This window comes from Schistocerca serialis, chromosome 3 (assembly GCF_023864345.2).
Source record: "Schistocerca serialis cubense isolate TAMUIC-IGC-003099 chromosome 3, iqSchSeri2.2, whole genome shotgun sequence".
Classification (NCBI taxonomy): domain Eukaryota; kingdom Metazoa; phylum Arthropoda; class Insecta; order Orthoptera; family Acrididae; genus Schistocerca; species Schistocerca serialis.
The window spans coordinates 19,281,862-19,295,083 of NC_064640.1; the positions used below are offsets into that span (position 1 = coordinate 19,281,862).

Here is a 13,222-nt window from a genome sequence, read left to right on the forward strand (position 1 = left end):
TAGTGTCTGATAAGTACATGTGCCTTATTGTGCTGTTTTGCAACTCTTTCCAAAATGCTTAATGTATAATCCTTTGTAACACATTTCAGATACTTGTAGAACATTTCTCTTGCAGTGAAAAGGAACATAAGGGTTCAGCGTGTCTGTACTCTCATCCATTAATCGTGTTTTTCTTTTGACTGAGCACCATCCACAAGGGATTAGTTGATAAGAAGACAATATTGTTTGACCAGCAAAAGCATTTGACTTAATGTTCTTAATTTTTTCCGCAGAAGTATGGGAAATGTTTTGTAAGGCATGCTAATTGAAACTGGGAATAATTGTGAAAATGGAACACAATCCACAAAAGTTTGAAAATGTTGGAAAGTCACTACTACGTTTGTGCCACGAAAACGATCAGGCTCAATTTAACCTGTTCATGCCACGTTTAAATGCAGCACTGGTACACTAGGTATCAGATTTAAATTGGTGTGGAATGGGCAAAAGTGCAGACACGTTTAAAATTGGATGTTAAATACTGTGCATTGAAATTTCATGTGTGTGCTTACAATTTTTGTAAATTTGGACTGGTTTTCTACTGTGGTAGGTTTCAAAACCTGGTAACTGTAGAGGGACAACAATTTTTGCTTTGACTACTTCTTATTGCTCTGCTGTGGCAAACAGCCCATTTTCAGACTCATCGAAAGATGTCATTGAAAATGTTGGCTGAGTAAGCAAGGACACTGTGCCCTGACTGTGTTCCACCCACCATGTCTTGATGATTCACTTGAAACAGGAGTACATAAATCCAAAATGACACATTCAATGACAGGTTGACCAAAAAAAAGTTCCAGTTTGTGAGACCTGACTTGACTTGTACATAAGAGTATAAAATACACAAGTCTCCATCCTGGATAATAACTAAATGAAGAAATTATCGTTTAACCTTTAAATACCATTTAACTGATGTTGAACTCTGAGCATTTGCAGAATCAATTTTTTCTCTCTAATAGTAAAAGACAGAGGTGGTGATGAAGTTCCAGAAGCCAACATGTAGAGTACACTTTAATAGGTCATTCTTTTTCTCTCAGATCCTTAATTTCTCCTCGCATCCAAAATAATTCTGTGCCATTCATATTATTAATATGTAACACATAATAAAGGATTTTTTAAAAGTGTGGACAGTTGCACTGAATATGATAAAAAATGAAATGTGTAAATGTAGGAAGAGTTGCAGTGTCGTCTTATTTCACATCATTTTCTGTGTCCTCCACCCTTACGTATTCCAACCCTCACAGTAGTTTGATAGTGGCTACTCTTGTAAACCTGTAAATGTTGTTCATTTATTTGTGTGTAGTATGGTAACACTTTAACCAAGACACCATAATATGGACCCTTTGTTGCAGTCGTTGCCTGTAGCACCAAAACGTGCAAGAACTTCAGAGGATTTTTATTTGTTCTGCAAATTTATTTTGGAGTATGAAAACTATGAAGATTTCAGGGTAAGTTTTGCACTGATCCTTGTGAATCTTTTTCTCTCTTGCTATTTTCTGGTGACCTAACTGAAAACTTATCATTGCTAAAGCTTAAAGCCATATTGACTATTAATTGACCATTACTGTTACAGAAATATGAAAAGGGTTTTCATAGACTGCTATAAGTCACAAGATTTGGTGACACACACATTATTTAATGAAGGAAAATGTTCTGTAGTATGTCTCATCTTCAGTCTAAAATAGCATTACAAAAACATTTAACGAAAGTATACACCAGTATTAAAGTTGATTAGTTGGTAATATCTGTGTGTACTTTGTTAAATCTCTTTGTATTGTCATTGTAGCCCAAAGATGAGCATATTGAATGGAAATGTCCATTGAGCTCATTCGAAGTACTGTTGCTTACAGAGAATATCATGTATTTTTTAGTTTTCAACACTTTTCCTTTTGTGGATGCTACTTGACAGCTTTAAATTTTGTTACTGGTTAGTGAAGTCTATAAAAAGCCTATGGTCGTATAACTGTTTTGAGCCAATGTGTCAATGTAAAGTGCTCAACTGAAACAGAAATTTGTTACAGGCTTTACACATAAATTGAAATAGCGCTTCATTGTTACAGTTCAGTGGAACTGGTTTTTTTTTTAAATAAAAAGACAAAAAGAAGAGAGATTTTCATTTCTGATGAGACATCTTCACATTAATGCTATTTTATTGTCACTAAAATTTCAACTTTCGTCATCACAAAACAGATAAATAAATTTTAAAAATCCAAATGTACATATTGCAGGTACTTGTTGATTCTAGAAAAGAATAAACTTCCCTCAGAATTAGATTTTCTTTCTTCAGGGTCCTAATTGCACCATTAAAAGCTCAGTTTTTAAATTGGCAACAGTTCATCAGAAAGGATAATTTGCTATCAAAAGATGCCCTCCAGATGTCACCATTTGGGTTGGAGTATGCTACTGGCATTATATACATGTGAATGCCAACAACACAGAATTAGCTCAGAGACAACATTGCAATTGACTTGACGACCATTGATGACAATATGTTGCAGTGTGTCTGATTAAAGTCTGGCTAATGACGGATTGTTGCATAGTAGAGTAACTTCATGTTTATGTTATGTAATATTAATTTATTTAACAAGTTTCTTGTGGTGGCTATTTTCGCAGCAGATGTATACAAATTAAGTTGTTTAAAAGAAAAATGATTTTTTGCCTGCTGCACATAAAGTCCTTTATTTAATTTTTGCACTCGGATGTGTTTTGCTGTACTCGCAAGACATCTTCATTGGGTTTTAGTTTAGCATCTAATTCATTGGTTATAAGCCAAACAGCTTTTTCTCATGTGGCAAACTCATTGGAAGCTTGCAGTGTCCTTTGTGGCCACTCTGTTTACAAAATGTATGACTGTAACTACCATTTTTTGTGTGTAGTTAACCACTTTTTGACTAAAGAGGCCAACATCAGATAATTCACATAAATGGAAGTGTTTTCTGATGAGAAATTAGAATACATAATGTTTTGTTGTGCTCTTGAAAACTTGTTCTATTCCTTTTGTTTTTGCCACAGTCATTGTTTGCCCGCTATACTATTTCATGTTGTGTTGTAAAACTGCTGAAGATTTTATGACAATCCACATTTATAAGTAAATTTTGGTATGGTGTGTAAGGATGCATACATTCTTGTGAAAATGACTATTTTCCTGGTTTACTGATGTCACCTTATTCATAATGTAGATATTTTCAGTGTTTTTTGTTTATGTAATATATTAATAGGTTTTCATAGAAAATCATTAGGCTGTTGTTCACTAATGACTTATGTCTTCCTTCATAATTGCAAATAACATTTTGCTGTAAGTTTCATTGAATTATAGTCACATCCAGTCAGTATAATAAATCCAAGAAATTAGTTACTGAAATATACAAAAGTTTAAATAAGTGTTAGTATGCATGCCTGTGACAGACTTGAAGCTAAAATACTGCATCAAGGGTGAGCACATTATCATGTGAAGTCAAGCATTATTATTCTGGCTGCATCAGTATCAAAATAAAGTTTTAGGAAATGAAAAATTTTCATTTGCATAATAGCAAAACTTGGTTTCAAAATAGTCCATGATACTCATTCCAATCTATGCCCCAGTATGCTGACACTCTGATGAGGTAGACCACTTCTATATATGAAGATAGTAACTGTTCTCGAAAGAACAGGTACCATTGATGACCGTGCAGCTTCTCTAGAATAAATGGATAGAGCGTCTGCCATGTAAGCAGGAAATCCCAGGTTCGAGTTCCGGTCGTGGCACACATTTTCAGCTGTCACCATCGAGGTGTATCAACTCCAACTGTCGGCAGCTGAGGATTTCAATTATCATTTAGACCACTTCTGATAGCAAATGCCACTCCAAGGTAATACTGTTGATTTTAATGTGAAAGTAAGGCAAGTACTTTCTATATGCACTCAGTGGTTTGCAGACTATGGCTGCACACCTTGATGGCATTGTAATAAACAATGACTGCTACGATGATGATTGTCCTGTTGCCTCTGGTATGCTTTCTTTTCTTCCAAACTTAGAACTAATTTAATGTGGACTCAATACTATGATGCAGCTTGGCTTTTTTCTAGTCAAGAAAAGTAAAAATTTAGCGTTACAGTGCATTATAAACCTCAAACCTGTAGGTTTGTAGAGAAGCATTTACCAGTCAAGTCATGGTGTTATAAGAAGTTAGATTGCCTAAACATAATAGTACTTTGGCATTTGGAGCTTCCTGTAACTTGTTGGTAATATGTATGTAAATAACGAGTATGAGGTTGACAGTCTCACTTTCAAATGAAGAAAAGGCAGTAGTAGCTTCCAGTATTGCAATGAATGTACCAACTGAAGATAAAATGAACTACTGCTTTGATTCATCTGCTTGATTGGTTACCACAGTGTAAGATTATGGTAATGTGACAATAGATTAGATAGCAAAGCATCCCCATTTCTGCTGTGTCTAGGCACTTGTTAAGAAAGATGGTCCCTCATAACCTCACTTTCACCTTTTGGGTGTGCCAAAGTGCATAGCAGACCTCTGTCGCAGCCTCTGCAGTTTTGGTGCCAACATGCAAAAATAAACAACTACTCATGACAGGCGAGACTCGATACAGAAATAAAATGTCAGGGATGCTGCAGTAACCTCACTTGACACCAGCAATAGACTGAGACCAAAAGGCACTTGTGTAAAAGGGGTTGAAGTGTGTAATTGGTTAATCTGTTGCTGACCTCTGGTTGGGCTGAAGCTTTTACTGCATAGAAAGGACAGATCAAGGCTTTATCAAGCAGTTCATCTCAAACAAAAGATGATGGAATGACAGTTACTAAAGATCTCCAAACAGTAAAGTATGCATCACCTGTATCTATTACTAATACAAAATAACTGTCGGTTGGCAGGAAAGAAGATGCAAGGAATGTTTATTTGAAGTACACATTTAAAAAGAGTTTGTAACAATAGGTTATGCTTTATAGTCTTGGCCATTAGAGCACACTTCTTCTGGTAGGTTCTTATTTCCTGTCGAAATTGAGTACTTTCCTTGACTGTAACGTGAACATTTTGAGCACAAACAAAACTATTTCTATTAATAAATTTTCAAATATCTTGAAGTAGATGTGACTGAAATCACTCTGCTTGTTTAATACAAATTTAAAATTTAAAGATAAAAAATGGCACATACTTACACCGATCGCACAGTTTGTGTGTCAACAGTAAGATACATACAGCAAAATGCTGTGGTCCTAAGAAATACAGGAGCAGTAAATAATACAATATTGAATCCATGGATAAAATAAGAGATTGGAAATGCTTACATGTGGTTCATATTGCCTGTACAAAAATGATATAGTGAAGCCAAGCATAAAGTGAAGACATGATACCAGAACTGGAGCTGATCAGCTAATGACATGCATATCTTAAAGTAGGTCTCAGGGTGGAGGTGAAAGTACAATAAAATAAAATAAAACAAAACCGTACACAACTATCATTGTCATAAGGTGTAAAAAAAAAAGTAAGTAGACTGTCAGCAGCGTAATTAGTAATATAAAAACTGAATGATAAATAAAATAAGTTAATATCAACACGTGGTGCTATGGGCGGGAAACTTGGCAACTAATATCCAAACAGCTGTAGTCAGGTCAGTAGTATGCTAGTAGGGAACCTGTGAACAAAAACAAAAGTGTAGTACATCGTGGGCCTGGAACTTATCACCTGGATTAAGTGGAGAGAGAATTTTCAATCAGTAGTGAATATTAAGTATCAGAAAGTGACTTTAGAGGAAAAGGAGTGTGGGCACAGGTACAGTGAAACAACTAGTACTGGAATAAATGCAGATCACAAAAATGTTTTGTGAAAGCACTGTATATATCTTTTTTAAAAAAAAAATACCGGTTGTATGATACTGCAAGTTTTAGAACAAGTCGCTTATTTGGTGTAGAAGTAAATAGCAGGGCAGCAGGAAATATGCCCTGTAAACAGTGCTGAGGATGGAGAAGCACTAAACGTGATTTAAAGTTTTATTCCAGGTCACCAGTGTATGTTTCTGAAGCATCAAGCTCATATCTTGCACAAAAGTAGCCATTTCTGTCTTTTTGTCTTTAAAAATAGTAATGTCAACTTATATTTTATAGTAAATAGTATCGTGTGAATGATGATACATTCTCAGATTGTCAGTAGACTTACTGCAATTGATTTAAAAATATGAATTAATGTAACAAGTTATATTCAGTGCTATTTCTACTTCACTTTATATAGGATTACAGCTTCGTCATCATCAAATGGATATATTTTAATTAGTAGACCATTTGTATACAAGACATTTTCTGTGCACCTGTGACACTCTTTGTGGCCGTTGATTGTATTTCCAGCCATTCACTGACGGGGAGAAAAGTCCCAACACCAAAAAATAATTAATGTAACATAATGAAATTGTGGGAATACATTTGTCTAGGTAACATGTTTAAGTAATTAACATTGCAAGTTCAGAGGTTAATGTAAGCCTGAGAAAAGCTATTGCAAATGTGAAATGCTGGTACACGAATAACTGATGTAACTGCCAGAAAGTTGAATGTAAGCATGCAGACATGTGTACATTGTGTTGCAAAAGTGTCAGATGAAGCTTGATGTCTGTTGCACTTGGTTGGTCAATACAGGGACAGTTAATTCTGGTTGTTGTTGACACTGAAGTTTCACCTGGGTGTCTCATACATGCTCAGTTGGAGACAGGTCTGGTTCTTGAGCAGGCCAAGCCAACTTGTTGACACACTTTATAGCAAGTAGGGTTGCAACAGCTGTATATGGGAAAGTGTTATCCTGTTGGAAAACACATCCTGGAATGCTGTTAAAGAGCAGCAGCACGACGATTCGAATTGCCAGACTGACAAACAGACTTGCAGTCAGGGTGTGTGGGATAACCAGAAGATTGCTCCTACTGTCATAAGAAATTGTACCCCAGACTATAACTCCAAGTGAAGATCCAGTGTGTCTAGCCTTCAGACAAGGTGGTTGCAGGAGCTCACATGGCCTTCTCCAACCGGAGCTCACATGGCCTTCTCCAACCACATAGGGCTATCACTGGCACTGAGACAGAATCAGCTTTCATCAGAGATCACAACAGACGTCCAGTGATCTCTTGCTTGACACCACTGAAGTCACAAATGTCGGCTGTTTGGTGGCAGGGGAATGCATGCTTACAGGGTGTGTGACTCTGAGCTGTTCTTGATTTATAGCAGTTCATTATGTCACTGTGGTGACTCGAATTGCTGCTGCAAACTCGGTACGATGTGCCAAAGCAATATGCCGTCATCCTTCTCAGTGGCGCCACATGGCTGTCTGGAGCCCGGTCTTCTTGTTGTTGTACCTTCCCGTGACCACCGCTGCCAGCAATTAGTTATAGTGGCTACAGTCCTCCCAAGTCTTTCTCCAATATCCCAGAAAGAACATCCAGCTTTTCATAGCCCTATTACATGACCTCATTCAAACTTGGTGAGCTGTTGATTATGGGGTCTTTGTTGTCTTACAGGTATTCTTGACAAACATCAATTCACTACATCTAGTCTCGAAGTTAACAGATGATCACAACCATTACAGTATGTATTTAAAGGAAACCTGATTTTATTTCTCATAGGGGCGCCACTACTGCCACTCTTACGCGACTGTAGCAAAATGTGAATAGACGTCATGTTTCAGATGTAGAAACATACCTGCCAACTGTTGTTTATCTAACACTATTCCTTGTTGGTGTTGGGATATTTTTCCTCCCTGACACTGTATTTACATCATGTACACTTGCCACACACGACTTACACAAGACTCTTTATAAAACTGCAGTTTTGTAAAAAGTGTGTATGTGTGTTGTAAATACAGCTGGGAAAGATGTGTGTTGTAAATACAGCTGGGAAAGCACTCTGTAACCACTGAAAGAGTGACACAGGTTAGCCGGAAGTAGTTGTGCTTACAAACCATCTAGACCTAATTAATAGAAATAAATCCATGCGATGACAGTGGTATAATCCCCCAAAACACATTGTGAGTTGAATGGTAAATGTGAATATTTACAGTAATTTGTATTTCCAAGTGATATTTATCTAATAAGTTCCCTCCTCCTTTAGGGGAAGATAATGATCGGGAAACTTGGTAAAACAATGGCAGAAACAACATTGCTGTTGTGTTGGTATTTCAGAATTTCATAAACATTTCTCATTTACTGTCCTTTACAAGAAGATGAAGATACGGTAGGAAAATTTGAATTAGGAATATGAAATGAGAGAGGAAAATGACTAATTACTTTCTGTAAAGAAAATTCATTAGCAGTGGGTAACACATTATTTGAACACCACAAAATGAGACGTTACACAGGGATATCAAATTTGAATAGGGAAAGATACCAGTTGGACTACATCCTGATACAAAAAATTTGAAAATTGCCGAAGCTTATCCAGGAGTGGATACAAATTCAGACCTCAACCTAGCAGTGGGAGAAATGCAAGTGAAATTGAAAAAAGTCTGGAGAGGTAAAGCAAAAGAAAGACTAAACATAGAAAGACTCGGAGGTAGGAAAGGCATCAGATTTGGAAAACAGGTTTATGGAAAAATGGGAAAGAGGTAGCGTTGATGAAAGTATTAGTGACAAATGGATCAAAATGAGGAAAGACTCTTGGACTCTGCCAAAGAAGTACTAGGGATTAGAGCAGGGCTTCACAACATACGTGCTCACGGAGGAAGCTGTTAGCAGCAAGGCGCAAGCACGGAGCAGCGCGAGCACGTGACCCCCACTACCGGACCAGAGCGGAGAGTGGGGAAAGTCACGTGGTGCACACAACAGCTGCCACCAGACAATGTAAATCCGCGGCTACCTGCAGGGATATCACTCACGAATAAAGGAGAATGTACACGTGCCACATAATTTTATTAGCTTAGTGTATGCCTCTACATTTGTATTAATTTGTGAACTGTTACACAATAAAAGGTGTCACTGAAGTGTGGGATTCTCTGTTATCTTGTACTTTTTGCCCTTTAAATTGCGTCTATGTTCGGAGTAATTGTTCTTGTGCATCGTAGGCGCAGCGTGCAGTTAAAATTTCGATCAGACAATGCATTTCTCAGGCGTGTCTTGTTAAATTTCACTGCAGAGAACAGTTATTCACAAACATACATGGAACCGAACATTGATATTATTGTAGCCGCCAGTTTGTGCAAATGAGGAAATCTATCCTGAGGGAAGTGTCTGTAAAATTCCAAAATTTTTTTCTTGTTCTGAAATTTGTCTCTGTATTCTGTCACACTGCAGGTCAATAATTTCTAGTTGCAGCTCAGGACGAATCTCTTCAATATTCACTGAATATGGAGAGGAGAACAGATCAGAATCACTGTCTAGTGCTGTCAGATCTTGAAAGCGTTGATCAAATTCTTCCTTAAGGGCAACTAAACTATGTGAATAACGTTCAGTCTTTGTGAACATCTTGCATGGATGATAATTTAGGAAAATGAGCTAGATTTCCTGTTTCCAGCTGACTCACCCAAAGTGTCAATTTCATTTTAAAAGCTCGTATTCGATCTATGAAATGAGTAATTAGCAGATCTTGAGCTTGTAGTGAAATGTTCAAAGCATTCAGATGGCTAGTTAAATCTGCTAAGAAAGCGAGATCACATTTCCATGAAGGCTCTTTCAATTCAGGAACACACATGTTATTTATTTCCATGAACATATTTATCTCATCTAATAGGCAAAAATTCGATTTAATAATTCGCCACGACTAAGCCAGCGGACCTCGCTGTAATAAGGCAGGCTACCATACTGGCTTTCTACATCCTCAAGAAAACTTTTAAATTGTCTGTGTTGTAGCCCATGCTTCCTTATATAATTGGTTGTACGAACAACACCACTCATCACATTTTTTAGAGTGATACTCATTGCACATAAGTTTTCCTGGGTGGATCACATAGTGAACGCCCCTTATTTCATTCGGCACGGTCAGTTTTTGCATTTTCTCCTTCAACAGCGCAACGAAACCTAATTTTTTCCCTGTCATCGCTGGTGCACCGTCTGTAGACACTGAAACTAAAGAAGTCCACGATAATCCTATATTTTCAATACTTTCTTCAACACTACTTAAAATATCACCTCCGGTTGTAGTGTTCTTCATGGCTACTACATCGAGGAGCTCCTTCCTCACCTAAAGATCTCTATTAACACCTCTAATAAATATGGAAAGCTGCGCTGTTCCAGTGATATCAACACTTTCGTCCAGAGCTAGAGAATATGCCATAAAATCTTTATATATATTTGCAAGCTGGCTCTGGACGTCGTCTGCCATGTCCTGTATGAGACGCATAATGGTCATGTCAGATAATGGCGCAATCCGAAACTGTTCAACTTGAGATGGACACAAATGTTCCGCTGCAACTACCAAACATCTTTTATTAAATCGCCATCAGTGAAGGGGTGCAGGGATTTTGCTAAAAACAAAGCAATTTTGTAGCTCGCTCTGAGAGCTGCCTCAGTTGATTTTTCTTCGTCATCCAGATCTTCTTCGGATAGCTTCCTTTTAAGTTTAATAACTTCCTGTGCATTATCTGGTCCATCACATTTTCCACTTCCGTAGTCTTTCGCGTGGTACGACATATAATGTCGCTGCAAATTAAATTTCCTAAAAGAATTCAGCGTTTTGTGACATACTAAACACTTTGCAACACCATCTTTTTCTGTAAACAGATACAATTCCTCCCATTGGGGGTTGAACTGCGAAAGCATAGTTGGGGTTACACAACGGCGACTTGACATGATTCTTAACCAGCGCAGTGACTGTTAGAGCTGATCGTAGTACTTTTAACGTTACACAGTCGGCGCGAATTCGATAGGCACGCTGCGGTCCCATTCATACGTGCGCGCGCATTTCCCCTCCCTCCCTACTCCGCGACCTTACACCTGCTCGTGAGCACGTGCCTGAGCAGACGCGAGTACTCGCGCTCGAAACCGGCCAGTTGTTAAGCCCTGGATTAGAGTATCCCAAGGTTCCAGGAAAGAATGGATAACAGAAAACATGTTGAAAAAGATGGAAGTACGGAGAAAGTGGAAAAATGTAGAAACTGAAGAAAGCAAAAAGAGGTACGGGAAAATGAATAATGAATTAAGAAGAGAAACAGAAGCAAGGGTAAATGGATGAAACAGAAATGCATTGAAATAGAGAAAATGGAGAAAGGGAGAAAGAATGAAATGCTGTATAGACTGGCTAGTGAGATAGTTTTTGAACGTAAAAGAAAGAGGGATAACATGGAAATAGAAAGAGCGGGTAGTACTCTAGCAGAACATCAGGAGGTATTAAACAGATGGCAAGAATATATTGAATGTATAAGGGGGATGAAAGACAAAACAAAACTAATATTGAAGAGGAGCAATATGTGCTGGAAGATGGAAAGGGATTCACCATCTTGGAAGCAGAAGTAGAACATGCGCTGAAGGAGATGAAGAATAGGAAGGCATGTGGAATTATTTGCCAGCAGAATTGTTGAAGAGTCTGGGAAACAAGGCAAAAAGAGAAATAGTCTACCTCTGTAACAAGATATATGACAAAGGGGAATGGCTCGAGGACTTCGTTACAACAGTTATGATACCAATAGAGAAAATGAGAAACGCAAAAAAATGTGGAGTATAGGACCATCAGTCTAATTTCTCATGCAGCTAAAGTGGTGCTGAGAGTGTTGAATAGAAGACTATATAGCAAACTGGATAGGCAGGGGAGCAGTTTGGATTTAGAAGAGGAAAAGGAGCAAGAGATACTATTGTCCTGTTAACAATATAGGGGAAGGATATATGGAAAAAGGTAGAGAATTCTTTGCTGTTTTTATAGATGTAGAAAAGGCTTTTGACAGAGTTCAGTGGGACAAGCTGATTGATGTTTTGAAGAGGAAAGGAGTAGATTGGAAAGAGAGATGACTGATACAGAATCTATATTTGCACCATAAAGTAAGGATAAGGATTGGAAATGAAATGTCAGAAAGCAGCAGCATTGGATGAGGTGTTAGACAAGGTTATTTCCTTTCCCCACTGTTGTTTAACGCAAACCTTGAAGAGATTATTGCGAAACGCTTAGATGGGTAAATAGGAGTATGTATCGGTGTAAAGAGGATAGAATGGACAAGATTTGCTGATGACATGGTATTAGTGGCAGAAAGTGAGCGGACAGTGAATAACATGCTGAGATACGAATGAAGCTTGTGTGGAATATGAGATGCAAATAAACACAGCAAAAACAGAGTATGATCATCAGTACAAGATGCACACAGTCCAGTATTAAAATAGGACAAGTTACTATTAGCCAAGTAAGTGCATTGGAAGCACAACTACTGAAGACTTGATGTCACCAGGAGGTGAAAACTCGAGTTGCCGTAGCATAGGAGGCATTCAACAGAAAGAGGAGACTTATGCAGCAAATTAGATAAATGTCTAAGGAAATGGCAAATGTTTTGTCTGGAGTGTGGCACTATATGGGGCAGCAACATGGACGCTGAGATGAGAGGATGAAAAAAGGTTAGAACCGTTTGAGATGTGGATGTGGAGGAGAATGGAGAGGATAAGCTGGATGGAAAGAGGGAGTAATGAAAGAATATTGGAAAGGATTGGTGAGAGATGTCAGCTGAAGGTTCTAAGAGAGAGAAAAAAGAACTGGTTGGGACATTCATTGAGAAGGGAATCCTTGCTAGCAGATGCTTTGGAAGGACTGGTTTGTGGAAGAAGACAGAGAGGAAGAAGGAGTTAAAAGATGATAGACAACATAAAGGGAAGAGGAAATCGTGCGAACCTGAAGAGGTTGGCAGAAGACCGGACAGCCTGGAGAACTACCATGTGAAAACCTGCCTTTTGCCAAAACACTAATGATGGTGGTGATGTCCCTTACAATTGTATTAAATGAAAATAGCTTCATCAATTTATGTTCTTCTTTATATGTACCTGTATTCATTCATCATGGAACGTTTTCAGTGTGTCACAAAAACAAAGACAAATAGTAAAATAAAGCATAAGAAGTTGCGAAATACACTATTATAAGCTTACATAAGTGAGTGCAGTGAAAAAAACTTAACTGCATGTGTTAAAGACAATGAGTCCATTCTCCCCACCGGCATAAACGTAAAAACTTCCTTCCGAAGAAACTTTGACATTCAGTTCTGTTCCATTGAAGTCCTCTGTGAATTTGTGCCATTTGAAATGCATTGTGGAATGT

The 13,222-nt window shown here is 37.9% G+C and overlaps 1 protein-coding gene across 3 annotated transcripts in view; it reads left to right on the forward strand.

The window, feature by feature from the left end:
- Positions 1-13,222, forward strand: part of LOC126469680 (PHD finger protein 23B-like) — a 45,831-nt gene that overhangs the window by 6,895 nt on the left and 25,714 nt on the right. For all 3 annotated transcript variants that reach the window (XR_007586048.1, XM_050096831.1, XM_050096832.1), the window contains exon 3: positions 1,386-1,481. Coding sequence is in view for 2 of the 3 variants with exons in the window: in XM_050096831.1 (XP_049952788.1) it covers positions 1,386-1,481 (96 nt within the window). In the remaining variant the exon portion in view is untranslated. The remainder of the gene's footprint in view (positions 1-1,385; positions 1,482-13,222) is intronic.